This window comes from Pseudocercospora fijiensis, assembly GCF_000340215.1.
Source record: "Pseudocercospora fijiensis CIRAD86 unplaced genomic scaffold MYCFIscaffold_3, whole genome shotgun sequence".
NCBI classification, from domain to species: domain Eukaryota; kingdom Fungi; phylum Ascomycota; class Dothideomycetes; order Mycosphaerellales; family Mycosphaerellaceae; genus Pseudocercospora; species Pseudocercospora fijiensis.
In genome coordinates, this window is record NW_006921534.1 from 5,598,358 (window position 1) to 5,622,439 (window position 24,082).

The 24,082-nt window shown below is 52.9% G+C and overlaps 11 protein-coding genes across 11 annotated transcripts; 6 read left to right on the forward strand and 5 right to left on the reverse strand.

The window, feature by feature from the left end:
• Positions 1-47: 47 nt before the first annotated feature.
• MYCFIDRAFT_88647 (uncharacterized protein) lies at positions 48-1,898 on the reverse strand (the record flags this gene model as incomplete). Its single annotated transcript, XM_007927346.1, has 2 exons — positions 1,759-1,898; positions 48-1,625 (listed from the first exon to the last, which is right to left on the reverse strand). The coding sequence occupies exons 1-2, from the start codon at positions 1,876-1,878 to the stop codon at positions 48-50; spliced, it is 1,698 nt and encodes a 565-aa protein (XP_007925537.1). The 5' UTR covers positions 1,879-1,898.
• A 424-nt stretch (positions 1,899-2,322) lies between these two features.
• Positions 2,323-3,501, reverse strand: MYCFIDRAFT_124190 (uncharacterized protein; the record flags this gene model as incomplete). The annotated part of the gene is made up of 2 exons (XM_007927347.1): positions 2,323-3,140; positions 3,210-3,501. Coding segments are annotated over 2 exons (1,110 nt in total), but the record flags the coding sequence as incomplete, so codon positions are not given.
• A 1,110-nt stretch (positions 3,502-4,611) lies between these two features.
• On the forward strand, positions 4,612-6,456 carry MYCFIDRAFT_88648 (uncharacterized protein). Its single transcript, XM_007927348.1, has one exon. It carries the CDS (start codon positions 4,750-4,752, stop codon positions 6,403-6,405), a length of 1,656 nt encoding a protein of 551 aa, XP_007925539.1. The 5' UTR covers positions 4,612-4,749; the 3' UTR covers positions 6,406-6,456.
• A 590-nt stretch (positions 6,457-7,046) lies between these two features.
• MYCFIDRAFT_83076 (uncharacterized protein) lies at positions 7,047-9,264 on the forward strand (the record flags this gene model as incomplete). Its single annotated transcript, XM_007926187.1, has 2 exons — positions 7,047-7,419; positions 7,472-9,264. 2 exons carry the CDS (start codon positions 7,047-7,049, stop codon positions 9,262-9,264), a joined length of 2,166 nt encoding a protein of 721 aa, XP_007924378.1.
• Positions 9,265-9,318: 54 nt separating this feature from the next.
• Positions 9,319-9,687, forward strand: MYCFIDRAFT_173917 (uncharacterized protein; the record flags this gene model as incomplete). Its single annotated transcript, XM_007927349.1, has 1 exon — positions 9,319-9,687. The coding sequence occupies one exon, from the start codon at positions 9,319-9,321 to the stop codon at positions 9,685-9,687; it is 369 nt and encodes a 122-aa protein (XP_007925540.1).
• A 42-nt stretch (positions 9,688-9,729) lies between these two features.
• On the reverse strand, positions 9,730-10,897 carry MYCFIDRAFT_173918 (uncharacterized protein; the record flags this gene model as incomplete). Its single annotated transcript, XM_007927350.1, has 4 exons — positions 9,730-9,752; positions 9,810-9,829; positions 9,853-9,884; positions 9,917-10,897. 4 exons carry the CDS (start codon positions 10,895-10,897, stop codon positions 9,730-9,732), a joined length of 1,056 nt encoding a protein of 351 aa, XP_007925541.1.
• Positions 10,898-10,923: 26 nt separating this feature from the next.
• Positions 10,924-12,365, forward strand: MYCFIDRAFT_207471 (uncharacterized protein; the record flags this gene model as incomplete). Its single annotated transcript, XM_007927351.1, has 9 exons — positions 10,924-11,008; positions 11,035-11,044; positions 11,106-11,216; positions 11,251-11,319; positions 11,344-11,355; positions 11,391-11,626; positions 11,651-11,717; positions 11,762-11,842; positions 11,883-12,365. 9 exons carry the CDS (start codon positions 10,924-10,926, stop codon positions 11,896-11,898), a joined length of 687 nt encoding a protein of 228 aa, XP_007925542.1. The 3' UTR covers positions 11,899-12,365.
• Positions 11,922-14,318, reverse strand: MYCFIDRAFT_195924 (uncharacterized protein; the record flags this gene model as incomplete). The annotated part of the gene is made up of 1 exon (XM_007927352.1): positions 11,922-14,318. The coding sequence occupies one exon, from the start codon at positions 14,316-14,318 to the stop codon at positions 11,922-11,924; it is 2,397 nt and encodes a 798-aa protein (XP_007925543.1).
• A 467-nt stretch (positions 14,319-14,785) lies between these two features.
• MYCFIDRAFT_214932 (uncharacterized protein) lies at positions 14,786-17,486 on the reverse strand (the record flags this gene model as incomplete). The annotated part of the gene is made up of 2 exons (XM_007927353.1): positions 14,786-17,360; positions 17,418-17,486. 2 exons carry the CDS (start codon positions 17,484-17,486, stop codon positions 14,940-14,942), a joined length of 2,490 nt encoding a protein of 829 aa, XP_007925544.1. The 3' UTR covers positions 14,786-14,939.
• Positions 17,487-17,886: 400 nt separating this feature from the next.
• On the forward strand, positions 17,887-18,952 carry MYCFIDRAFT_90510 (uncharacterized protein; the record flags this gene model as incomplete). Its single annotated transcript, XM_007927354.1, has 3 exons — positions 17,887-17,925; positions 18,203-18,360; positions 18,457-18,952. The coding sequence occupies 3 exons, from the start codon at positions 17,887-17,889 to the stop codon at positions 18,950-18,952; spliced, it is 693 nt and encodes a 230-aa protein (XP_007925545.1).
• Positions 18,953-21,057: 2,105 nt separating this feature from the next.
• MYCFIDRAFT_214933 (uncharacterized protein) lies at positions 21,058-23,925 on the forward strand (the record flags this gene model as incomplete). The annotated part of the gene is made up of 3 exons (XM_007927355.1): positions 21,058-21,109; positions 21,228-21,428; positions 21,633-23,925. 3 exons carry the CDS (start codon positions 21,058-21,060, stop codon positions 23,768-23,770), a joined length of 2,391 nt encoding a protein of 796 aa, XP_007925546.1. The 3' UTR covers positions 23,771-23,925.
• Between the last annotated feature and the right edge of the window lie 157 nt (positions 23,926-24,082).

Below are 24,082 nucleotides of genomic sequence, written 5' to 3' on the forward strand. Positions count from 1 at the left end.
AAGAAGCACAGAATCTTGGCTGGTTTAGCCTCCATTGGTGAGAGGCCTCAGAGCAAGACGTCCCATAGGGGTCCGTGCACACCTTCAAGCTGCGATGCAAGCACGAATGCTTGCTGTATGCCAATGCTTTGGCCCAGAAGCTTCAGCATACCGATCACCCAGGTCCGGATGGGTCCGCCTGGAGCATCCGAAGCTCCAGCTGTGAATATTGGGAACTGAATCTGAAAGCCGCCTGCCATGCGAACGAATGGAAGCTCGCGGCCCTCGCTGCAAATGCCTCGGAATGGATTGTGATCACGAATTCGAAAGCCAGTGCATGTTAGATCTTGTGTTCCCTCCGGAAGTTTCGAATGCACGATCTTAAATCTGTCTTCGAGATGCTGCGGTACCACAGCCAAGATGGCCATCTGAAGTTGTCTGAGTGACCCGAGGCAGTACTGAACTTGTTCCAGCTGCTGTGGAGGCAATTTATAGCCGGTTGTCCTGCAATTTGCCACTGCCTTTCTTAAAATGTCTATGAGCATGATTCGATAGCTGCACATGCCGCAGAACATTTGTGCTACCAGGTAACTGTCAAAGACGTAGTAGTAGTCAGCATATACGACGGGTCCTGTGGCCCCGACGAGTCGCGGTTTCCAATCTCCTGGAGCATCGGCAAGTGCCGATTCGATCTCGGCGTAGAGAGCGAGAGCATCCTCCACGATGTGTGGAGCCTGTGTGCTCGAAATGGGAAAGTTTCCCGGCAGTAGGCGAGCGTTCAGGTCGGCAAGACGCATGCTTGCAATTGTGAACCTCCAGACGCTGTCCTTGGGGTCGGGAATGTATTGCTCGGCAATCTTGTGGACGACGCGCACGTGGTCGGGGATGGGTATTCGACGGCTCAAGCAGCTGATGATCAGATTGAGGACGGTCTGGAGGTACAGGCGACAGCCAGTCTGGGTCTTGAACTGATCTCTGCCGCGGAGCTGCAGCAGGGACGCAGCGCCATTGACGTGGTCTCGCCAGGTGTCGAGATTTTGCTGGAACCCGCTGACGGCCTCGAAGATGCCGAGAATGACGATCGCAAGCAGCGTGCTGTCTCTCTTCACGTCGTCGGGTGAGCGCAGAGCAGAGTTGGTCAATTGCAGGGCAGTCAAGTAGTGCTTGCGAGCTTCAGGATCGGCCGACGGGCGTGGTGCGGTCCGCTTGATGACGCCGGCGGTGCCCAAAGCCTTGATTGCGGCGAGGAGACAGCCGTTGCCGTCTTCGATGTACCACGAATCTCGCCTGTCTCGATATCGGAAGACGTATTGGTCGAAGAAATAGCCGATGGCCATGTCGTCGATGGCAGGCGCCAAGGAGGGCTCGGCGGGCAGCGACAGAGCAACGAGCTCAGTTGATGGCCCAGTCTTGGGGCTTGCGGCCGGCGATGCGCTTGCGCTGGAAGCCGCCGACGCTGAAGCCGGAGATGGCGACGGCGACTTCTCGAGACGAGCCTGACGACGTCGAGACCCCTGTCCAGCAGTCACCTTTGCCTTCGTCTTGGCGCTTTCGTCGTGGAACATGAGGTCCGTGATGTCGCGGTATCCCTCGCACGGCCACCCAGCCTTTTCGCACTTGGCGCAACCGCCGTCGCGGAGATCACACTATTCAGGAATCAGCAGTGGTCAGCGAGACCGCCCAGAATCCCCGCGCCGCCATCCACCATTATTGCCGCTCGAGGCCTGGTGCTGCGCTGCACAATGCGCCTTCTGGAAGCACAGCAGAAGCCGTCCGTACCTTTATCTTGCGTCGACGACACGTCTCGCAGCCTCGCGAAGGCCTGCCGCGAAATGGCATCGTGGCGATCGTCGTATGCCTTGCCTCGCCGCGCCCGTCTACCAAGCGACCTGAGCGCATGAAGCATGGCCCTGTTGCGGCTTGAACAACGGTATCGCGCTCGTGCCGCTAGAACCACGAAACCTAGGGCCCATCTTCCACACGATTACCCCAACGTTTTGTTCGCTGCGCGCCTGCGCCTGAATGTCGGGTGGTGTGAGGTCGGGCATGGATGCCTTCGTGGGATCAACCTTATTATTATTCTACAGCCAGGCCTGCCGGTGATTTGGTGTGCCGCGCGTGGCCGCGTGGCCGCGTGGCCGCGTGCCATGAAAGTAGTTCGCGAACACTATCACAACAACTCCGATCGATGAGAGAACGGGAAAGAGTACGGAGAGAGCCTGCGCCTTCTAATACTCGTTTATCATAACGACATTGATGCGATCAGGGCACATGCGTTGCTGCGCTGCTCACATCGTCAACGCTAAGAGGCATGGATTCCCTTCCATCCTCCTCATCCTCGTCCTTTTTCTCCTCGTGATTGACGAAGAGAAATGAAAAGACAACGATACAAGCCCCCAGCCAGTACCAGATGCCCGCCGTCTGGTTATTCAAGACAATCTGCCCTATCAGTGAGCATGGAATGGTGATGCTCAATCCCACCGTTACAACAATAGGACTCGTCAACAAAACTGCATACGCCCATGCAATGTCTCCAATGAGGCTTCCAAGTGAGTTGCACAATATGATCAACGTCACTCGCCACGTCGGTGGTGCTTCCAGTGTCTCAATTCCAAGCCAGTGGAAGACAAACAAGCCGGGCCACAAGATGAGCACGTTGATCAAACCCACGAATCCAAAGAAGACAGGCATGTCGACTCTCGTTTCGTCGGATATTCGTTTCTTCATGAACACGGCGTAAAGGCCGTACATGACGGCGCTCAGGAATGCAAGACAGTCTCCAATCGCGATCTCACGCAGCGATTTCTCCGGGAAATCGCCACGGTGCTTGTCGTCGCTGGAGTTTCCTGACAGATCTAAACTGGAAATGATCGCAATGCCTGCAAGAGATGATAGAACACCAAGTAGCTTCCGGATCGTGAACTTCTCGACCTTGAATATTGCGCCAAAGATCAAAGTGAACACGCTGCTTGTGCTCGTGAGGATTGTTGAGGATGCGACAGTGGTGTACTGCAAGCAAGCAGCAACAAAATAATTGGCTAGGAACCAGAGGATGCAGAACTCGAGACTCAGTTTTGCGATGTCGGGTAGCGTGAGAGGTGCTTCTTGAGATGTTGTCCGTAGCAGGTCCTGCGCGCTGAGGACTTGGCTGTGCTCCATCTCTGGTTCATCCAGCAGACCATGGGCCGCGAGAGATGTGGAAGGAGTTGGTGTTCCCGAAATCTCAGGACCGTCATGATAGCTTGTTCCTCCAGCCTCGTCCTGCTTGAGCGGCGTGTACTTCCGCCATGTCTTGACGCTTGTCCGTAGCTCATCCTTCCATTTTCGCAGATCTTCCGGATGTCTGTAGGCTTTGCTGACCAAAATGGGTATCAGGGGTATGATGAAAAAGGATGTGTTGATGTAGGTCACAAAATAGGGCTTCGAGTAGGTGTCATCGGCGAAGATGCTTGAAGACAGAAAGTTCGTAGCTGTCCACATGAAGATGGTAAGACCCAACAGGAGTAGGCCAACAATCCTCCGCCATTGCTTCCCGGCGCGCGGTAGCATAGTACTGTTCCACGCACGAGCGTCTGCATTTCCGGGCATGGTGTCGCTCGAGATGCGCACACCTGGCGCATCGAGTCGCTCTGCGATTGTCGGCGGTCGGGCGGGTTCAAGGAGCATTACGGCGGTCGCTGGACGGCGCTCGCGTTGCAGATGAACGAAAGGCGCCAAGATGTCTCGCGTTGGCTGTGCGGCAAGCAAATGATGCCATAGGCGTATCGCGTGTTGATATTGGTTCGGAGAAGTGCGCCGCTCGATGGGGATGTCAAGGTTAGTGCAAAGTTGGTGAAGCAGGAATCCCGACTACCCCTTCCTTCATGCTATCAGTGGGCGCCGTACGATAGGTGGAGCGGCGTGGAGCTGGTGCTTGTCGTTGCTTGAGTGCCAGCTGGGATATTCTGGTGGAACACAGCGAGCGCAACGTCATCGCAGCGCTCGTGTGGTGCAGCAACACAGCAACAAGACAAAGAAAGAAAGCACTCCTGTTAGCAACAAGCATTCGCTGCCAGCATTGTTGCGTCAAGAACTTAACCAAGGCTTGTCTCCTGCAGACGGCCACAGCTCCGATCCCTGCATTCTGCCAACGCTGCCTTGGATGTGCGACAATTCTCTGCCCAGACGCCAGTAGTCTATAGGCGTTCACTTATCACAACAACGGGCAGCTCTCATCAATGCTCAGGACGGCACGGTACCGTTTACGCCACGGCACAGCATAGATATGCCATACAGTATGACCAGCGGCTAGCAAATTCATGGAAGATGACATAGCAATCTCGCTTAGGACTATGTATGCCAACAGCCATCACAGAAACACAGTCCTCCTGTTGCTTTGATAGAACTATGCCATGACGCTTCCTGCAGGTACACGCACAGAGCTGGCGTCATCTCAGCCATACGAAACCCGCCTTTAGTGTCAGAGTCTCGATTGTCGCTAGCGAAAGGACTTCCCAATAAGCTTCATCAAGCGTTCCTTCGTGTTTGGCACTCTACCGTCATCGACGCGCTTGCGCCTGCCACTTACCAAGCTTTGTGTCAGTTGTCTCGTAGGCTCGTCGCTCTCTTCTCTTCTTCACCTCTGCCTCCCAACTAAAAGACAATCTTCAAGCATCTCCAACTGTCTGTTCTCGGCAGCATCTCATCTCGAGAATAAGCTTTTACTGTATACCTGGCCGGCTGGCTTATCGATAAGTCAGCAGGGATAGAAAGTACCCCCACAGGCTAGGGATGCGCTCCCTGTCTTTCACACCGGCCCTCGCCGCGTCTGCTCTCGCTCACAACCTCCCACAGCTCAACATCCAGAAGCGAGACAGGCACAATGGAGGTGCAACAAACCTCTATAGGCGTAGCGTCGCAGGCCATGTGGAGAAAAGACAAGATGGGACTGTCAGCACCAACATCTTCGACGTCCTGAGTTGGTCGAACGGCGGAGCATACTACGCAAACATCACCGTGGGAACACCACCTCAAGAGCAGACGGTCATTCTCGATACTGGATCATCAGATCTCTACTTTGATGCCAGTAGCGCGCAAACCTGTCAGACGACCGGTGCGACTGCCTGCAAAGGTGGCACCTTTGATCCATCCAAGTCGAAAAGCTACAAAGAGATTGCTGCATCACCTGCTTTCAATACATCCTTTGGTGATGGCAGTTCTGCGACTGGACCATATGGTAACGACATGGTTGGGATCGGAGATGTCGTGATAAACCCAGTGCAATTTGGTGTTGCGTCTGAAGTGACTTCTACAACTGGATTTTCCATCGGCTTGATGGGGGTTGGATACAGCTCGAATGAAGCCGTGCAGAGCGTGTCAGACTTCTACCCGAACATGCCGGAGGTGCTCAAGAACGCCGGCGTTATCGCCTCGCGCTTATTCTCGGTGTTTCTCAACGATGCAGAAGCCGACTCAGGTACCATCCTCTTTGGCGGTATCGACAAGTCGAAGTTCACGGGTGAAATGGCTACCGTAGACCTTCTGCCAGCCTACTACCAGGGACAATTGGTAGAATACGTGAACCAATTCATCACCACCGTTACTGCCGCCAATGCGACTGTCGGCGGACAAACAACTAGTCTCTGGAGTGATGGCACTGATGGTATCGGCGCCTATGGCAACCGTGATACAGCTCTGGCTGTACTTCTGGACACCGGCAGCACTGCTTGGACCATTCCTGAGGAATATTACAGCCAATACATCGATCCGGTCTTCACGTACGTCGACCGCAATGGTTTGACTGATTGCAGGAATGCAAACTCTGGCGATTCCCTCTCCCTCGAATTCGCAGGAAAGATTACCATCAATATCGATGCACGACAATTCATCGTCCCACTGGTCAATGGTACTACTAGGGAGCCTGTGATCTACGACAATCACGGCCATGAGGCCTGTCTTTTCTTGCTTCAGCCAACTCAGGGCAATGATGGCATGGGCTTTGAGACAATTGGCGATGCGATTCTGAGAAGTATGTATGTCGTCTTTGATCTCGACAACGGACAGGCTTCCATTGCGCAGGCTGCCGTAAACAGCACTGCTAAGCCAGACATCGTTGTTGTTGAAGCTGGCGAGAACGGCGTCGCAAAGGCTCTTGGCTCGGGCGTGGCTTCTGCTGCTCCTAACAGCTATACGATCGCTCCTCAGGTCTCAGTTACTGCCAGTCCCAAGGCTAGCACAGCTGCAACGCCTATCGGAACTGCTACTGGTGAAGCTGCTATTCCGGAGGATGCCCAGGTTGAGGAGTCTGGAAGCCCATCTCGTGGAGACTCCTCATCGAGCTCTGGCGTCGCCAGTGGTGTGGTAATTCCTCGTTTCGACATGTCCTACTTTGCGATTGCATTTACTTGGCTGATGGGCATTGCTATTGGCGCAGGCCTAATGTTGTAAATATCATAACGACAGAATATATAGAGTAACAGGAAACACATATCCAGGTCTACTAATCCGCGTCTTTTTCCCTATATAGGTCCGAGCTTGTCTTGGCAAGTCCAGCTTCTTTTTTCCCCAATTTCCCAACGACTTCACCTCCTTCCACGCTGAAACAAGGCACCGACATGTGGCCTACATCGACATGAAGTTCGATGCCTGAACGAGTTCCGAAGAAATAATGGTTGACAGGCTTGGCGGGCACGCCGAAACCAGCATCGAGCTGAATCAGGCTTTGACTAGACGATCAGCCTTGACCACGTGCTTCGCAAGCCCAAACAGCCCAGTCTAGCTGAGAACAGATGTTGGACAGCAAGCGACTCTGCATATCCAGCGAACAAGCTCCTTGGGAGTCGTCTGTCTGCTTCCACAATGGGCGTGGCTTTCCAGAAGCAGCTACTTCACAGCCAGCCATGGCCTTCGGATGACTTTCTGAGCGGCCATGCCGAGCCCAGAACGCCTTCACATCGTCTCTGCTGCAAGCCTGGTCCAAGCCACATCGTTTGACGACTTGTTCTCTGGCCTTCATATGGGATGGTGGTCGCCTCGCGTCCGTCAGATGCATCGCCTCACTCAAGACTCGCAGCGGAACTCTGCCAAGCATGGCCACCGAGGAGAAGCGTCCGATCACATACAGCAATGCCATCACTACATCTCCTCACGAGAAGTCACCAGTGACTTATGCTACACCTGTTGCTGGTATGGAAGAGGAGCTCGAGAAGGGAGAGGGAGTTGAAGGAGAAGGACTTGCTCACTGGCAACCCGGCTTCTTCGCACAATTTCCATGGCTGGGCATTGGAGCTCTCGGCGGTGTCCTCGCATGCCTGATCGCAGCTGTCGTGGTACTTGTGTGCTCAAACCACAAGACTCAGACGAGAACGGCACATCACCGACCATGGCCAAAAGCTGTTGCCCCAAACGTCCTCATCTCGATCTTCAACAGTGTAGCAAATATCTGCTTCGGAATTGCAATCAGTAAGCATCTCTTTACAGATTCGGAATTGTTTCCCTGCTGACGGTCTTCCAGGCAATGGCATTGCTATCGCGTGGTGGCGGAGAGCGCTCAAGGGCGGCACGATCAAGGACCTGAACAAATCTTGGCAATTTAGCAGCAGTGTCAAGGAGATTGCCTTGGCGGGAAAAGCATTCAACATCATTGCACTTACTGCACTTGTGACGAAGATGACCGTGATCGATTCGACACTTCTCCAGAAAGCCATTGGCACGTACACTCAGACTGATTTAATCGGTCTGCGTCACAACGTTACGTGGGGTTTCATCAACGAGACCTTTCCTAGCACTGGTGCTGGATTTAGTACAACTGAGGCCGGAGCAGGCTTGCAGCCTTGGTTCAACCAGGATCTTCTGATCTGGCAGGTGGGCGGAGGCGTCTTCCCAAATCAATTCACAACGTACGACCACGAAAATGGGGTGATTAAGAATCCGGTCACCAAGAAAGTCAAGACTGCACCCTGGATTGACAAGGCCACTATGTACCTCAACCTTTCTGGCGCAGGCTTCGGAGTCTATTGCGCCGAAGAAGACTACTCCACGACCGCGATTGATGTGTCCAATCTGCTGTTTCCAGAATACGACATTGATACTGGAGTACCGTATACTCCAAACGCCACGAATTTCACGCTGTTCAATCAGCAGCTGTACGGATTGAACTTCTCCGTTCACATAGGAGTTGCAGGCAGCGTTCCAGATGGGCCAGATGCCTGGATTAACAATACGGACTACATCTTGATGGATGTTGTCTCCAGTAAAGCGTTTGAACGAGAGCTCGACAATTCTTCGTACGCGTGCCCTGGCACTTTGTACAAACAGACTTGCCGTCTACGACCGGCTGTCGTCAGTTATCCTGTCCAATTGACCCAGCGTGGGGAAGTGTCGTCCTGGACTGCCACACTCGCTACCGACCAGAACCAAACACTCTTCTACGACTACAATCAGACTGGAAGCCAACAGAGCTACCACGACATTGTGCGATATCAAGATGTCAAGGACATTGAAAACGGTACTCTGATCTACACAGGCGGTGCATCAAAGTTCGGCAACAACACTTTAGGCGGCTTGGCCTATGGTCTTAACGCATACCTTGGAGGTTACAGCTGGGTGAAGCGAGACACGAATGGTATTGGCTTTTTGCTCAATGCCACTGGAAGCGCTCAGGGTTACCTCAACAACCTCCCTGATGTGACCAAGTCTGCTTGCGACTTCCAGTATGGCTGGCCTCTTAGTGGTGGCACCGAGCTTCTTGGGGAGAGTGGGGCGAGTGGACCAGCATCTGGCAACGCCCACTCCGCCTACGTCGATCCTGGCGTTCTTGGAAGCATCAATTCTATCATGTTCGCTCTTGCCACTGACGTATCGATCATGGACTCCAACAACAAATACGATGCAACCTACGATGGCTTTGACTCCCGAATCTGGATGGACACAATCCACTATCAATCAAACTACTGCTATATGGCCGGTGCAATCGCTTCGACGATCATCTGCATCCTGTGTGTTCTACCTTCGTACTGGGGCTTCTGGCAACTCGGCCGCAAGGTAACCCTCGGGCCGTTCGAAATCGCGGCCGCCTTCCGAGCACCCAACCTCAATCATCCTACTGCTGCGAACGCACCAGTCGACAAGCTGATCGAGGAAGTCGGCGACAGGCGGGTTCAATTCGGACACATTATTAGTGGAAGCGATGCAGGTCGCATTGGTGTTGCTGAGCCAGAATTCGTTGAACGAGCGAAACCAAAGATCGGTGTTGCTGGCGAGGAGATCAAAGGCAGATTTTCGCAAGCCTTTGGAAGGAAGCGATAGACGATTGAACGATTCATGATTATCCAAAGTCGATGCTACGAATTTTAATGATTGATGAATAGCAGAAAATGGTCGGTCTCCATCCGAGTGTTCTCGGCTCATTTTCCGTTCACAAAGGTAATCAAGAACCATGCCGCAGCGTTTCACAACAATGACCTATCAGTCCTCTTGCGTGCTGCTTCACAAGCTTACGACGAAACTCGAATGCCACGGACCAGATGGGTGGCGGCTAATGCCCGCCTTGTTGGAGAGATGATGGAGTGGCAGAATCCTGAAGTTGGCAATGACTACGAGAAGCTGGCTTATGAGGTAGAATGGCGAGTTGATACCAACTGCAACTTCAATATTGGCGCCATGCTTGCTGAAGCTGAGCAGCACTATTTGATCAAGTCAAGAGCGATGTTGCCGTCGGCAAGACTGTAGCATGTGGGAAGAGAGTATAATAAAAACGGTAACCTGTGATCATCAAGTCATTATCGAATTGACATCTGCATAGTAGAATTAACACCCGAGCACTATCGAAGCGGCTCCTCTCATACTCTCACTCCCCGCCTGGATATCAAGCCTCAACAAACAAACAAAACTCACTCACAAAAATCACCACACTCACCCCTCCCTCCCTCCCTCCAATCCTCAATTAATACAACTGCACATCCATCGCATAAGGAACCGGCAGCACCTCCCCAAAAACCCTCATGGGAAAAACCCCCACAATATGACACTTGAACACATACTCCTGCATCGCCCCCCTCACCACCATCGCCACATTCGGATCCCGACTGAACCTCGCCATGAACGGCCGCACCAGCAAATCCCCATTCTTCAACCTCGGTCCCATATACTCCAGCACAGGCCGATACTCCTTCTGCCCCGCGAGATCCGCCTGACAGATGCCGATCGGAATTTGAAGTTTGATCACCGTGCCGTCGAGAGAATCTATGGTGCCGAAGACGGAGAGACAGAGGGGTTTTCCTGGGGAGGAGGGGAAGGTGACGGAGGGGGGGAAGTTGGTTTCGTGCGAGGGTTCCGGGTGGAAGAGCCAGCTTTCGCCGATGGAGGAGAAGCGGCGGGTGAGACGCTGCGCGACGGATTCTCGGCGGCTGCTGGTTATTACGCTGTCGGTGGGACTTTCGGGATCGTTGTTGTCGGCGTTGTCGTCTGGGGATGATGGAGTGGGGGGGTTGGATTGCCGTTTTTCGCCGGCGAAACTCCAGCCTGGGACCCAGGAGAATCTTTTGCTGAGTCTTGAGGCGGAGTGGGGACGTGGGTTGTTTAGGGCTTCTTGACTTGTGTCTGTGAGTTCTGAGGCTTCTGAGATTCGTTTGAGTTGCGTTGGGGCGAGGAGTTGGGTAGGTGAGCTTGGGATATCGTCGTTTCGGATGTTGCCTGATGTCGAGGATCGTACTTTTTGTTGGCTGGGAGGTGTCCATGGGCTTGGTGATGTGTATCTTCGTGGTGGTGCGATGTCCATTGTGCTGGTGGTTAATGTCTTCCTTCTAGTGAGCAGGATGAATAGTAGGTAACGATGGACGTTGGATGCGGACTGAAGAGAACGCGGCACAGAGGAGAACAAGCCCAGTTTACCTCTACAGAATAGACTGGTGGTTTGAATGGCAAGGTATTTGGTAGCCATTGGTGTGATATCGGGTCGTATGAGACATGGGGTCCAATGAGACACACTCCGCCACGCCCGTTTGCGTACCAGAGATCCACGACTTTGGCTGCGCGGTAACTGCCACGATTGGTCAATATCATCGACAATCGCATCAGTGACAGGCACGTGGAAGCTATTAGCGCTTCAGCTCCGCGTATTTCGTCTTCACTTGTCCGCAATCGTCGAGCGAACGCTCCAAGATGGGATGGTCCAAGTTGTCAAGTCAGCTCTTCCAGCAGATAACGACCAATGAACCAGCTTTACCGACCACATCCCCAGCGGACTGTCTAACGCAGCCGTAAATCTTCGTGAAAAACTGTGGTTCCTGATAGCATTGAGAACTCTCATCCCAACTTGTTTCGCATCTTTCCACGATCATTCGCTACACCTCGAACATGTTTGTGAGGCATCCAGATGAGCAAAAGACCCCCCGAGGCGTGCTCCGAAACAGAACCTGCATATTTCGATGAAGCCGACAAGGTTATCATATTCTGATGCTGGAAAATGAGGATGAAGGGTGGATTCGGAAGCTGAGACTGAGATGGGTCAACGACTTACATAATGAAGCTCAAGTCACCAAAATGATGTGCAGTAGGGAAACTCTGACAGCAGCTTCTAAATCCAGAGTATGCCAATCTGAAACCTCGATGCAGGCGCAGGAGCGAACAGAGTCTCTCACGAAAAGGCTTCTCAAAGGATCAGGAATTAGTGAAGCAGTGTATTGTTGTGAAGTTCAAGAATTCGACGGGTTGAAAAGAGAGGGGAATAGGTTTGATACAGCCTTTAGTGATGGCTGTGCGTTTTCCATTTTTCGTCGGATTACTATTATACAAAGTGTATCAGCCATTCAAGAGAATCCCAAACTCATGATCAATTTTACAATGAACACCTAGTGGAGCGCCAACGCTTCTTGCCAAACTTCCTGTTCATCGCTCATCATCATATTCCTCTCATTTGTTCCCAGCGAGTGTTCGTCATGATCGATAAGCGAAAGTCGCCCTTCCTAAGCTTCAACCGCTGCTGGGGCCTCTGCGATATGCTCAGTGACTTGGATCTCGGTCGTTGGCTCCAGGTCAGCAGTAACTTGACCTTCAACAGCGGCCGACTTGGTCTCAGGCTTCAGACCAAGCTTCTTCAGACGTTGCTTCTCAGCCCAGTCACGGCTTGCCTGACGACCACGTTCGGCAGCCGCAGCGCGTGCCTTCTTTGCTGCTTCTTCCTTCTCTCGCTTCTCCTTCTCAGCATTGGACTTGGCTTGCGCCGCACGACTGAAGACCTCCTTGCCCTTCGCGGTGCCATTCGTCTTTTGAGCTGTAGCTGGTGGGTTTGGCTTTGGAGCCAATGATGTGCGAGGCTTGTCGAGGACTCCCATCACAGTGGATGGTCGTTTTGCGACAGTCAGAGACTTTGCGGCTTGTGGTGGCACTCCAGGCACTGGCCGTTTTTTAGAAGAAGATAAAGAGTTGGTGGAGCTGGACAACTTTGGTGCGACTTTGGCAGAAACACTAGGCTTCTTAGTAGTGACCGGCGCTTTGTTCGCTGCTGGTCGAGTCGTTGCAACACTGTGGGGCCGCTTGCTACTCATGGTCGCCACTGGCTTGCCATTCATGATTGATTCTCGAGCTTTACTAGTGCTGGTCTGGCGAACAGCTGGAGGCGGCTTTTTAGCGAAGGATGGCGCTGGACGGGCTTTGAAAGTCTTCTTCGCTGTAGATTCTTCGGCTTCCTTCTGTAGTCGTGCCTCCTTTGCTGCCTTCAGCTTAGCTGCTATGGCCTCTCCTGGTAGTTGAAAAGTGCTCTTCGTAGGAGCTTTGGTTGACTTCGGTGGTGGCGGCGGCGTTGGAAACTGCAAAGACATGGGCCGAGGTTTGCTATGAGGAATATTGACTTCCTTCTTGTCGACAGTGACGTCTTCATCCTGAGTTCCTTGACGGGATCTCACGCTTGAGGTACTTGTAACGCGCTTCGCTGTTGATTGGGATAGCTGAGCGTGCGCACTAGATTGCCTAGCGCTCGACTGGCGCGGACGACCTAAAGCAGGCACTTTGGGAGCATCTTTTGGACCATGCGCAAGTGAGATCCGCGCCTGGCTTGCCTTGGTCGTTCTCACAACTGGCGTTACTTTCCTGGTCTTTGGCTTTTCGGGTGAAGTCTGCACGTCAGGCACTTCTGCATTAATTTTCTCGACTTCATCCTCCAACGCGTCCATGGCGGATATCGCGTCCGTTGGTGCTGGCGAAGTTCTCTTGGGGATGCTTTGAGGAGGTATAGATGCGCTCAACGCCGCGGCTTCAAGCTCGTCGTAGGTCGGATCTGTTTCAGGGATGACAGGGATGTTGACTCGCTCAGATCTGGGTGGTGTCGCAGCTCCCACAACAGCATTTTCCAATTGATCGTACATCGGTAGTACCCTGTCAGTAGACGCCATTGCCGAATCTGCTTCAATGCTTCCAGATCGTAATGGCCAGTCTTCCTGAGAAGAGGCATTCGAAGAGCAGAGAACGTCTGTGTCGACACCATTGCTGCTCATTCTCTGAACTGGAGAAACGAACCCCTTTGCGTACTCAGCGCTATCGTCAACACCGACTTTCCATCGCGATGGCGATTTGACAAGCACGCTGCCTTTGAGCTGTTGAACGTGGGTTGGCATGGAGAACGGGTCGTCTAGAGCCGAGCCGGCAGCTGAGGAGGGAATATCCACAGTATCAATCTGAGGCTGTAGATCTGGTTGTATGCCTGCCTGCCTTTCCGTCGCGTCTTTTTCGCTGGTTAAGGATCCCTTGCTGACAATCTTCTTCTCCTCGATTAATGATTTCGGCTCAGGTGGACCTAATTCTGGGCCTTGGCTTCTCAATTGAGATCGGGCGAGTCGCACTGCGTTTGATGGAGGTGTGTTCGGTCTCGTGTCTTGAAGTTGTTGTTGCGATGCATCCACTATTCGGACTCCTGCATTAGCGTCATGTGATCCCAAGGGGACTACAAACGACGAGGACCAATTTCGCTCACATCTTGGTATATCGTTACTTAGCTCTTGCGATGCAGCTCTACTCGCCGGGGAAGGTTGCGATTCATGTTCATCTGGTATGATGTCCTCATCTCGGTCTGCGTCTGGTGCAGAGCTAGTGCTGGCGTCTAGAGCAGATTTATTCTTTTTCTTGCCTTTGCGCCCCTTCTTCCCTCCTTTCTTTGATGTCGGTGCACTCTTCACCTCTGCATCCTCTATCTCGGCCTTGCTGCCGGCGCTGTTGACGCTGACCTCTCCAAGTGGCGTGCGCTCGTTGTCTCCTGGCGCTTGAATGCCTTTTACGACATCCTCACTAGGCAACTCAAGTACTGCATCTTCGTCGACATGGAGCTTTTCAGCAACTTCAGCAGCCTTTGCGCGTGTCATGCGACCCATTGTGCAATATATCCGAGATGTAGTCACGATCTTCTTGTTGTAAATCGAGGGCTGCGCACTGGCGCTGGTCGTGGCAGATTCGAGAAGTGAGGGATGCGGTCGAAATGCGATTTTATGCTATGGCGCTCGCCACCGCAATAGTTTCTGTCTTTTGCGATGCTCGTATCCAGGATGCACGTTGTAGCTGTTGTGTAGTCTGCGCGCTGTACGTCCGTGTGTTGCGAATGTCGATGCGTCGCGGGGTGTTTGTTGATTCTCGTTCCAAATTCGGCTAGCTCCAGATCTATGTTGCCATGTGGCACTCGCGACGCTCCCTCGCCAAGACGATCCTTTCGTCTCCTGGCACTTCAACTTCAACTTGAGATGGTTGAAACTTCTGAGTAGATGTGTATGGTGGCATCATGTGTCTTAGGATTTCGAAGTGACATTCCACAACAGGCGAAAGGACGGTTCTGCGACAGTGAAGTGAGACTGGAAGAAAGAACGTTTGTGCTACAGCATTACACCTTATTTCACAACGAGGTTGAATACTTTCCATACCACCGAGTCGTAATCATGCATTGTTCATTCACTTCAGAGGCTGCCTCCCGTCAGGCGCCCCTCGCTTTCCACCTCCAGAAACTACATCCTCACCGGATAGCCTGCCTGCTGCCGCGCAGCAGCCGCAGCATTGAACGGCTGTCTCTGAATTTGTGTAATCTTCGCAGAGTCAAATGGCTCATTTGCAGGTGGAGGTTTTGCTGGCAAGGACGACGGCGCGCCCCATTTCGCCAGGATGCTTTGGTTCTGCGCAGCTGGATGTGCGCCAGGCGACGTAGAAGGCTGCTGCATGTTAGGCAGCGGCTGCATTGACCCAGGCTTGGGTGGTAGCGGCACATTCGGGGGCGGCTGCTTTGGGTAGACGGGTCCATGAGGTAGTGGGTGCGTAAGAGGCTGGCCTGGCATCCTATGCTGTAGCGTCTGGGCTTGGCTCTGATGCGGCGTTGGGAAGCTTGAGCCTTGTGATTGCGCAGAGCTGTGTCGTGATAGCTGCGGAGGCTGAGCGGGTATCGGCTGGCTAAAGCCAACTTGGGCGATTGGAGAGCCATAGGGACTGAACGACCTTCCATCTCCCTGGCCGGGAACAAAGGCTTGGCTTTGCGGATTGAAGTTTTTGCCTTTATAACTACCAGGCAGCGGATGCTCGTTCTTATTTGGAGGCCTCCCGATGGTCTGACTTGGTAACTGTCCGAAAGCATAAGGTTGCGCGGGGTCTTGCGTCTGCGGCGTCGGGGAGGTGTGAACATTGACGGGGCCGACTTGTCCATATGCATATCCAGGCTGTTGTGGTTGCGTTGGCATCGGAAACTGCTGCTGCGGCAGCCAGCCCTGTTGTGGTGCGTAGTACTGCTGGCCATAGCCCAAATTGGTCGTTTGAGGTGACAATGTGCTTTGGAATGACATGTTACGCTGAAAGTCGGCAGACAGGTCGTAAGCGCCGGTCTGCGACTGAGCCCAAGCTTGAGTAGGATCGACATGGTTGTAAGGCTGCTGAGCCCAAGCGCTGTTAGCAGGACCTTGCATCGGCGTCGACTGATAGCTCGCGCTTTGAGTTGGCTGCCCATACGGCATCGGGTACTGGTTCGGTGCAGATTCTGCAGAAGGATAGCCGTAAGGCGGAGTCGGAATGCCATCGCTGCCAAAGGACGCATTGTAGTAGTTGCTGTAAGCCGAACGAGCCTCAAAACCATCATCGTTGTCTTCCCTAGCCTTTTTCTTGCTCTTCCTCCCAGTAACGGAGCTTGATCTTGAATCTTGCTTCTCCTTGGGCGTTTCTGGTGAGTCTATTGGTTTTGCGGAGCCCATGATGCGCAATCTAGCTGCTTCATACCGCGCCTCTCGCTCTTCACGCGTCACTGGCGCCTTCTTCTTCTCGTCGCCACTATCGCCCGCCTCAGATGCACTCTTGGACGGCATGTTCGAGCCATTCGCAATCGCAGGTCCGTCAACCCCACGTCGCAAGATTTTCATTGCGGGCGCAGTGGGTGGTGGCGTGCTTGCCGCAGTTGAGGGTGCAGTAACTCCTGTGAGCGGGGGCGGTATTCGACAGTAGGGTGTCTTGTATAGTCGCACTGCGGAGTTAGGGCAAGTCGCATCCTCAATGTGATGCGCAAGCATGTAGTAGTCAGCCATCTTGTGAGCCAACAACCGGTAGAAGGAATGGCATTGCGGCAAGATGAGGGACGACTCCTTGTTGTCCTTCACAAAGTCAATGACATCTTGCTCCAATTTCAGGACCCACACGCGATCTCGCGGATTTTCCAAAGCCTCGAGCAACTTAGGGTCGGGCGGGAAATCAACGCTCGGATTTGATGTAGGAACGCCTCGTGCTGGACTAGGCACTGCACCGATTCCTGGACCTTGCGGGGGAACGTAGAGTACGCCTCTGGTTGCAGCAGCAAACGTCGGTGGAGGCCCACCGCGCCTTGACGGTTCCATAGCAGATATTTCTCGTAGCTGGTCTCGGAATGCCCTGACGCCGTCATCTGAGCCTACACGAGATGGCATGCCTGAACCGGATGCTGAATACATGTCCTCTTCCTCGGCTGCTTTGACACTGGCACTGTCGTCTGGACGAAGAGATTCCTTCTCATCCAGGGCATAGGTAGTGCCAGAAGCGACGCTCTTGCCGTCCACACTTGGCGGCTTGTTGGAGTCGCTGGAGGATGAAACTTGGGTGCCAGCATCATCAGAGGTTGTAGGAACCAAGAAGCCGTCTGGCGCAGGGGGTTCTGCTCGACTTGGAGCAGAACCCACGATCTGAACACGGACTTCAGGGCCATTCAAACTGTGATTACGGGTATCTTTTGTATCTTTTGACTGAAGCTGAATCAACTTTTTCGGCTTGGGCACCGCAACTGCAGGCTGAGCGGTTCCATTTGAAGGAGTGACAATAGCATCGCCGGCTCGCGGCGTAGAAGTTATATCTTGTTTCTGATTGTTATGCGAATTTGTGTTCGGACTCTGTGTAGCATTTGGAGGCTTGATACCAGCAGCTGCGATCTGTGCACGAGTCAGCCCTTGTTATAGCGCGAATTATGGCGCCTATTCATAACGCACCTTTGCAAAAGACAGCCGCTCCTTCTTGATGTCGACCGAGGCCGAAGCTGAGGTAGTACTGTGGGCCATGATGCCAAATACAGCGAAATCCAGAACTGAAGCGTAGGAACTCGGACGAGAGAGCAAGGACAGTCCGAGAGCCGCTGCTTCCTGAGGTCGGGCGAGCGCAGTGCTGCCACACGGTAGGTTGAATGCGTTGATCAAATATGAGATCTACCGAAGACGACTCAGGAAACTGGCGGCTCAAGGAAAATAGTCAAGTCCAGGGCCAGGAGATTGGACATTGTGCAGCGCGCACATGGAGCCTGAAATGCTTGCTTGGTGTTGTTGCGGAGCGGAGAGCGCTGGTGGAGGTGAGAGCGGTGTTCGTAGACGCCGCTGCAGGGAGAGCGCCGTGTGGAAGCGCTAAGAACGTTGCGGTCGTCCAATATGTGCTGCCTTGCGCGCGTGTCGGTGGGTGACGGTGATGATGTTGCCAGTGGTGAAGCCGACGTGTGCTGGCGGCTTTGTCTGCAGGAGCGCACTTGCTTTGCTTGGCAGCGGCATCTCAGGGTTCGGCCCGGAGGCTCCACCAAAGATTGATCGAAGGGCAGGCACACTTCGACAACATGAGTGCATGATCTACTGGACATTCCTACTCACTCGCTACACCACATAATAGTTGAGATGAACAAATATCGAGCCGGCGGGCCGTCCAAGGCAACTGCGACTACACTCTGCCAGAAATGTCTGAAGCGGGTAAATTCTCCTCGCAGTTCTCGTTGACAATTTTCTAACCTTTCCAGGGTCACTATACGTATGAATGCACGGCTGCTCAGCAGGAAAGACCATACGTCTCGCGTCCTTCAAGAAGCCAGCAACTGAGCAACCCAAAGTTGGCACCCAAGCTTTCGGCGACTCTGCCGCCAGCTGAAACCAAACTTGCCGCAAAATCGGAATCAAAGTGAGGATCTAAGTATTAAATTTAAGTCGAATATGTATCTGACGAGGATCCAGAAATTCTGTGAGCAAGCCTGAAGAACGGCGAGAACCATCTCAGGATCGCAAACGTCCAAGGCGCGAGACTATCTACTCTCCTGAACGGAAGCGTAGAAGGTCTATTTCAACTCACTCTTCCGACTCTGTCTCTACGATCTCTACTGGTCATTCTCCGTCCGGATCCCGTTCGCCGCCTTCAAGGAGAGACTTTGACCGTTCCGACAGATCACAAGGGCGAGAGCGGCGAGTTGATCGTAGGCAGTCAGTTTCTGATGACACATCTAAACCTCGCACTGAAGGTCGCGCGAGAGGCGACTCACCACAACGCCATTACTCGCCTAGCAGTCATCGCTCGCGTGATGTTCAGCCTTCATGGAAGAGTCGGAGTCGCAGCCCTCCTCGCAGAAACACTAATCAAGGCTCTGGAAGGCGGTCACGTTCTCGCTCTCCGTACCGAGGTCAGACTGCTCCTAATACAAGACCTCCAGTATCAGCAGGTCCGCCACGGCAGGCTCGAGAGCGAAGTCTCAGTCCATATTCTCAGCGCGTCGCAATGACAAGAGCCATGAATTCGACCTAGACTTGCAATGATCCCGATCCGGAAGTGCTGCACACGACCAAACTACGATCCCAGCGGATCAAGTGGATCAGCATAGTTTTGAAATTCTGCGGTATTGGTCCTTTGGGCTGTATCAGTCACGGCATTAGGGTTGTTTCGATTTCCTGCCACCTATTTCGGCAGAACGGCAACGAGGCACACGACCTGGAGAGAGTATGGTAAACTCTGTTGCATCATGCGAACGCTGGGTGGAACCATGGGATGTCAAACGGCTTCTGCCAAGGAAGCTTCTACGCGAATCCACCGACACGAGTACAGACTCTTGTCTCGTCCAGGCCATTGGAACGTTTCTGTTCATATACACGATACTGCGGCCTCCAGCTCTGCTGACACATAACCGCATCGACCACAAATCGGGAATGGAATCTGCACACCTGCAGACGCAGCCGCAGGGCTGTTCTGCAGCATTGCAATTTGATGCAGAAGCGAATACGGTCGACAGTGCATTGCTACTGTAGTGATAAAAGCGCTAGGGTCGGGGCGAAGTCCGTCAGAGATAGGACGATAAGCAAGCGATAAAAGATGATGATGCTGGTCTTGTCTGCGTTTACATGTCAGCAGCTGCGGAAATTAGCGGTGACGGTCTTTCATGTGAAACGCAGAGACACTCGGTGCTGTGGTTCGGCATGCTGTGCTTCGTCCCACCAGCAGTACGAGTACGACCCATGATGATTTCGCAACACCTCCTCCAGCTGACACAATTGTTGCGCACTTCGCTTTTCATCCCTACTTGAAAGCGTGACCAAAACTTCGGCCAATGACCTCATGCACGGCCCCCCACTCCAAAGTGAAAAGCAATGCAAATCTTACACGACAAGCAACAGCAGCAAGAAAAAGTCCAGGCTTGCTTGCCACTCTGTAGCTTGTAGTTAAATCACATGCTCCATAGAAGAGGAGAGTGAATGCCCGAGGATGGTGTGTTATACGGCAGTAGCGCTGTCGGCATATCTACAGCAGCAGTCAAGGATGGGATTCCTTTAGTTCAGCCTCAAGCGTCGTCTCCGAACTTCACAGAAAGTCAAAGAGATGACTTATTATCTCGTATGGTTGAGGAAAGCAGGCGCGGCCTTGCCTGCTATGAGCATAGTGGAGAAGAGGGCGTTGGCGTTGTTCGGGATGCGATGTTCGGTTACACGCGGTGGGTTTATTATACTTCTGGTGGTAGGGCGGTTGAGAAGGCTCGAGCGCTTTTGATTGGTTGCCCGGGCATGCCGGCTTTGCTTGCATATGCAGTACTGCAGCAAAAGTCGGAAGAACGGTTAATAAGGCTACGACTTCTCCGCTCTGCTTGCTGTAGTCGAACAGATGGAGGTGAAGTTCCATGGCCCAAGGAGGGAAGAATTGGATAATGCGAGATCGGCTTTTGGATGGGAACAAATAGAGTTTAGATCGAGATCCAGAAGGCCTCGTTGACCGTGGGCCTGCTCCTCATATGCCGAGAGTGTGAGTGCAGAGCAAACAAAGAAGTGTATGTTCAACAAGGAACCGCGGTACTCTTGGTATCTGCTGCGGTGCGGGAAGTGGAAGGCTGGAAGCGGAGTAAGCGCCGTTTCTTCCTGCATTATTATTGGCATCGAAGATTGGTTCCACTCACACAAGCCCGGTAGGCGGTAGCAGCCGGTCACCAAAGCAAATTTCGTGTTTCCGATGTGAACTGTGAGCACACGACACATTATTATTGCCTCAGTCAAATGTGCTTTAGCCTATCTGTTGCATGAGCCAGCTTTCGGCTTTCGTGGATCGCGGTGGCAGGGCTGACGAGTGAGAGTGAGTGGGCTATCCTTGTCTGCTCACTCGAAACTTTATGAAGAAGCCAATTGCGTTGCATTCAGCCATTCACTGCGAGGATACATGACCTTTCCCCACCCACGGCTCTTGATCTCAGTCTGATATACAGGCCGACCGCCTCTCCGCTCACGAGCGTATGACGCAGCGCCATGTCACGACGATAACAACAACACATTGGAAACCGGTCCCTACCTCAGCAACCTGGACCATTCTCGCCTCACTCGCACAGATCGGCAGGCAGGCAGCCAGCGCATCATGAAGTACGGCGAGACGTTGAGGCAGCGCTCAATTCCTGCTTGGAGCCATCGTAAGTATCACCTCTGCTCGCGCTGCTGCTTCCTGCCGGCACTGGAAAGTCCCATCCATGGCTCTGCTCGGCTTGCTTGCGTGGAATCGCTCGCTGAACACGGCTAATGCCAATGCAGACAACATTGATTACGACGATATCAAGCACTTCATCAAAGAAAACACCACCCCGGGCAAAGGCAAGAGCGTGTCGGTGCCCGGAAAAGGCGACGATAAGCTCGAGCATTTCGAGCATGCCCTCTTTCACATCTTGGCCGACCAGCACCATCGCATAGACCTGTTTGCAAGAAGCAAATCGGGCGAGATCCAACGACGACTCGGTAAGCTCAGCCTTTTCTTCAGACTGACGGGGTGTGAAGGAACAGCAGAATCATGACGTGCTGTGCTGCGTCGCAATGTTTCTGCCGACTCGATCGGGAACATGCATGAGGTATCTCCGCTAATTTCCGGCTTCCGACACCTTGAGATCTGCATACAAGCACCGGTCACCAAAGTCGCATCTCGCATTTCTAACACCGGAACAGATCATGCCAAAAAGCAGCTCCGATCACTTGCAGCACGGCGGACACTCAATGCCGACAGCAGAATTCCCGTCAGTCGTCTGGAGCGGTATGGACGATTGGAGAACGATGTTATCAAGGCCGGAGACGAGATTAAGTCTCTCGCGCGATTTACAGCCACGCAAAGGACTGCTTTCCGAAAGCTGATCAAGAAATACAAGAAATGGACCGGATCGGCAGAACTCGAAGACCGCTTCCGCGACGAAGTGCTGGACGACCCGAAAAGCTTCACGAAGCTCGACCTTGGGCCGCTGCTGGACGATTACTCAGCTACACGACAGAGCATAAGAGATCTGTATGAGAGCCAGATGCAACAGTCAGCAGGTGGACGATCATCTGAAGCACAGGTCCCAGAGGCTAGCACTTCTGCGATCAAGCAGTTGCAAGAGACGGTAGAAAGTGGATCGAAAGTGACTTTCGACGCCAACATTGCAACTGTGCCATTGGGTGACGCTGGCCAATTCGCCAGCTACTTTGTGCATCCCGAGAATGTTGTAGAGCTGCAGATGCTCTTGCTACAATATGCCAGGTTCTACAGCAGCCGAAGCCGGCAGAGCTCCGTCGCTACGCCCGTGACATCGCAACCGCATACTCCCAACACTGGCCGGATCGACTTTGCGGACTATCACATGCTCGCCGCCGATAATCTCCAACGATTCGCACAAGAACAGAGTGCGCTCACAGTCGACGATCGAGAACACGCCCCCGGCAGCTACCCGCAAAGAGCAAAAGCGTGTGTGAGATGGAACCACACCGAGGATGCGCTTGCGTGCCTTCGCTGTAGGAATGGAAGGACAAAGAGCGCATATATAAAGAAGAAGCACGTGCGAGACTTCTTTGACAAGAATGCCGACTTTTCTCAGACGCGTGGAGTGGCTCTTGCGGATAGCAGTGAGAGGGTGGAAGAGCTGCGTAAGGAATTGCTGAAGGATGACATCCTGCCGCTGTTCCACTTCTCCAGTTGTCGCTCACGCCTAGTCGGTCTCGATGAGAGTGCGGATGGCTTAGTGCTGGCAACATTAGATACTGGCATCACAATCGAAACAGCTGGGTCAGAAGGAAGCAAGCCGACTGAAACCACATTTCCGTTTGCGCTCCTCCTGGTGCGGCAGGAAGGAATACCAAAGTCAGAATTACTCGCTGCTCTGGATAACAGCCACCTGGTCGAAAGAGTTCGTGGCTTTTCCTTGGAGTATCATGCTATCTGGCAGACGCATAAACCAAGCAATATTCCTGCTCCATTTTGGCTTCCAATGCTTTCACAAGACATCCGAAAGTTGCCACCCCCAGCCATGAAACGAGCAAGCACTGCAGGCGATGTGAGAGCTTCCGGCTCGCATTCGGCAGACTCAAATGAATCTATAAGAGCAGGCACAGATAGTTCAACAGCAGTCGACACATCTATCGAGAGCCCATTACAGCTCGAATCGGCACCTTTAAAGTCGCTCCGGAAGAAGAAAAGACGAATATATCCAGAGGCAGAATCACCAAAGCAGAAATATTGGAGCGAATACGACAATCCTGAGGACGAAGACCAGAACGGCTTTTACATATACGTGGATCCCAACGAGACAAATGCCTTTGACCGCTTCTTCGACAGAATAGGAAACTTCTTCACTCGCCAAAAGAAACCCGAGGAAGAAGCGTTGCTATACGACGCCGCATCTCCCAAAGAAGACGAAGAATCCTCGGATGAAGAACCAGACGGCCAAGTCACTCGACTCTCCAAGCCCACAACTTCTTTCGGCACATTCGCAAGACCTGCCTCGAACAGAACGAGCGGTAGTCGGCGAGAAGAAACTCCCGCCTTCTTCCTCCCCCAATTCAGCTCAATCTGTCTCGCAGCCTCTCTATCTCTCCTCTTCGTGGCATATATCCTGCACCAAACAGGACGACATAAGTACCTACAAGAAGTCCATATCGGAGTCTTCTTCTCCATTCTCTGCAGTCTGGGCTTCGTCCTTTTGGGTTTTATGAATGTGATTAGAAGTGGGAGTCGAAGAGGGAAACCAATATCTTATGCGGCTTGGGCGATCAGTATTTTTGTTTTGATTGTGGATGCGGTTGGGTCTGGGGGGTTGGTGGCGTGGATGTTAGGGTGAAGAAGGAGAGAGGGAGAGGGAGAGGGAGAGAGAGTTGTTTTTAATGTCTAAGGCAGGAATGGTGAGGGAAATGGTACATGAGGAGGGTGCATCTGGGTGGTTAGCAAGCGTCTATATTTGTGAAGTTTCGTGATTAGCGAGTTTTCGTTAAAGAGCATGTTTGAAGTGAGGGCTTGAGCGGATTTGCGCTCGCTCTAGTGGTTGTTTTGAATATTTATTTTCCTTCGTGTTATTAAACTAGAGAACGAGAACGAGATTCAGGTGGTATCAAACACAACCTTCCACATCCACATCCACGTCCACGTCCACATC

Excerpts from the sequence above, each read along its gene's own strand:
- MYCFIDRAFT_88648 (XM_007927348.1), top strand. The coding sequence starts at position 4,750 with ATGCGCTCCCTGTCTTTCACACCGGCCCTCGCCGCGTCTGCTCTCGCT.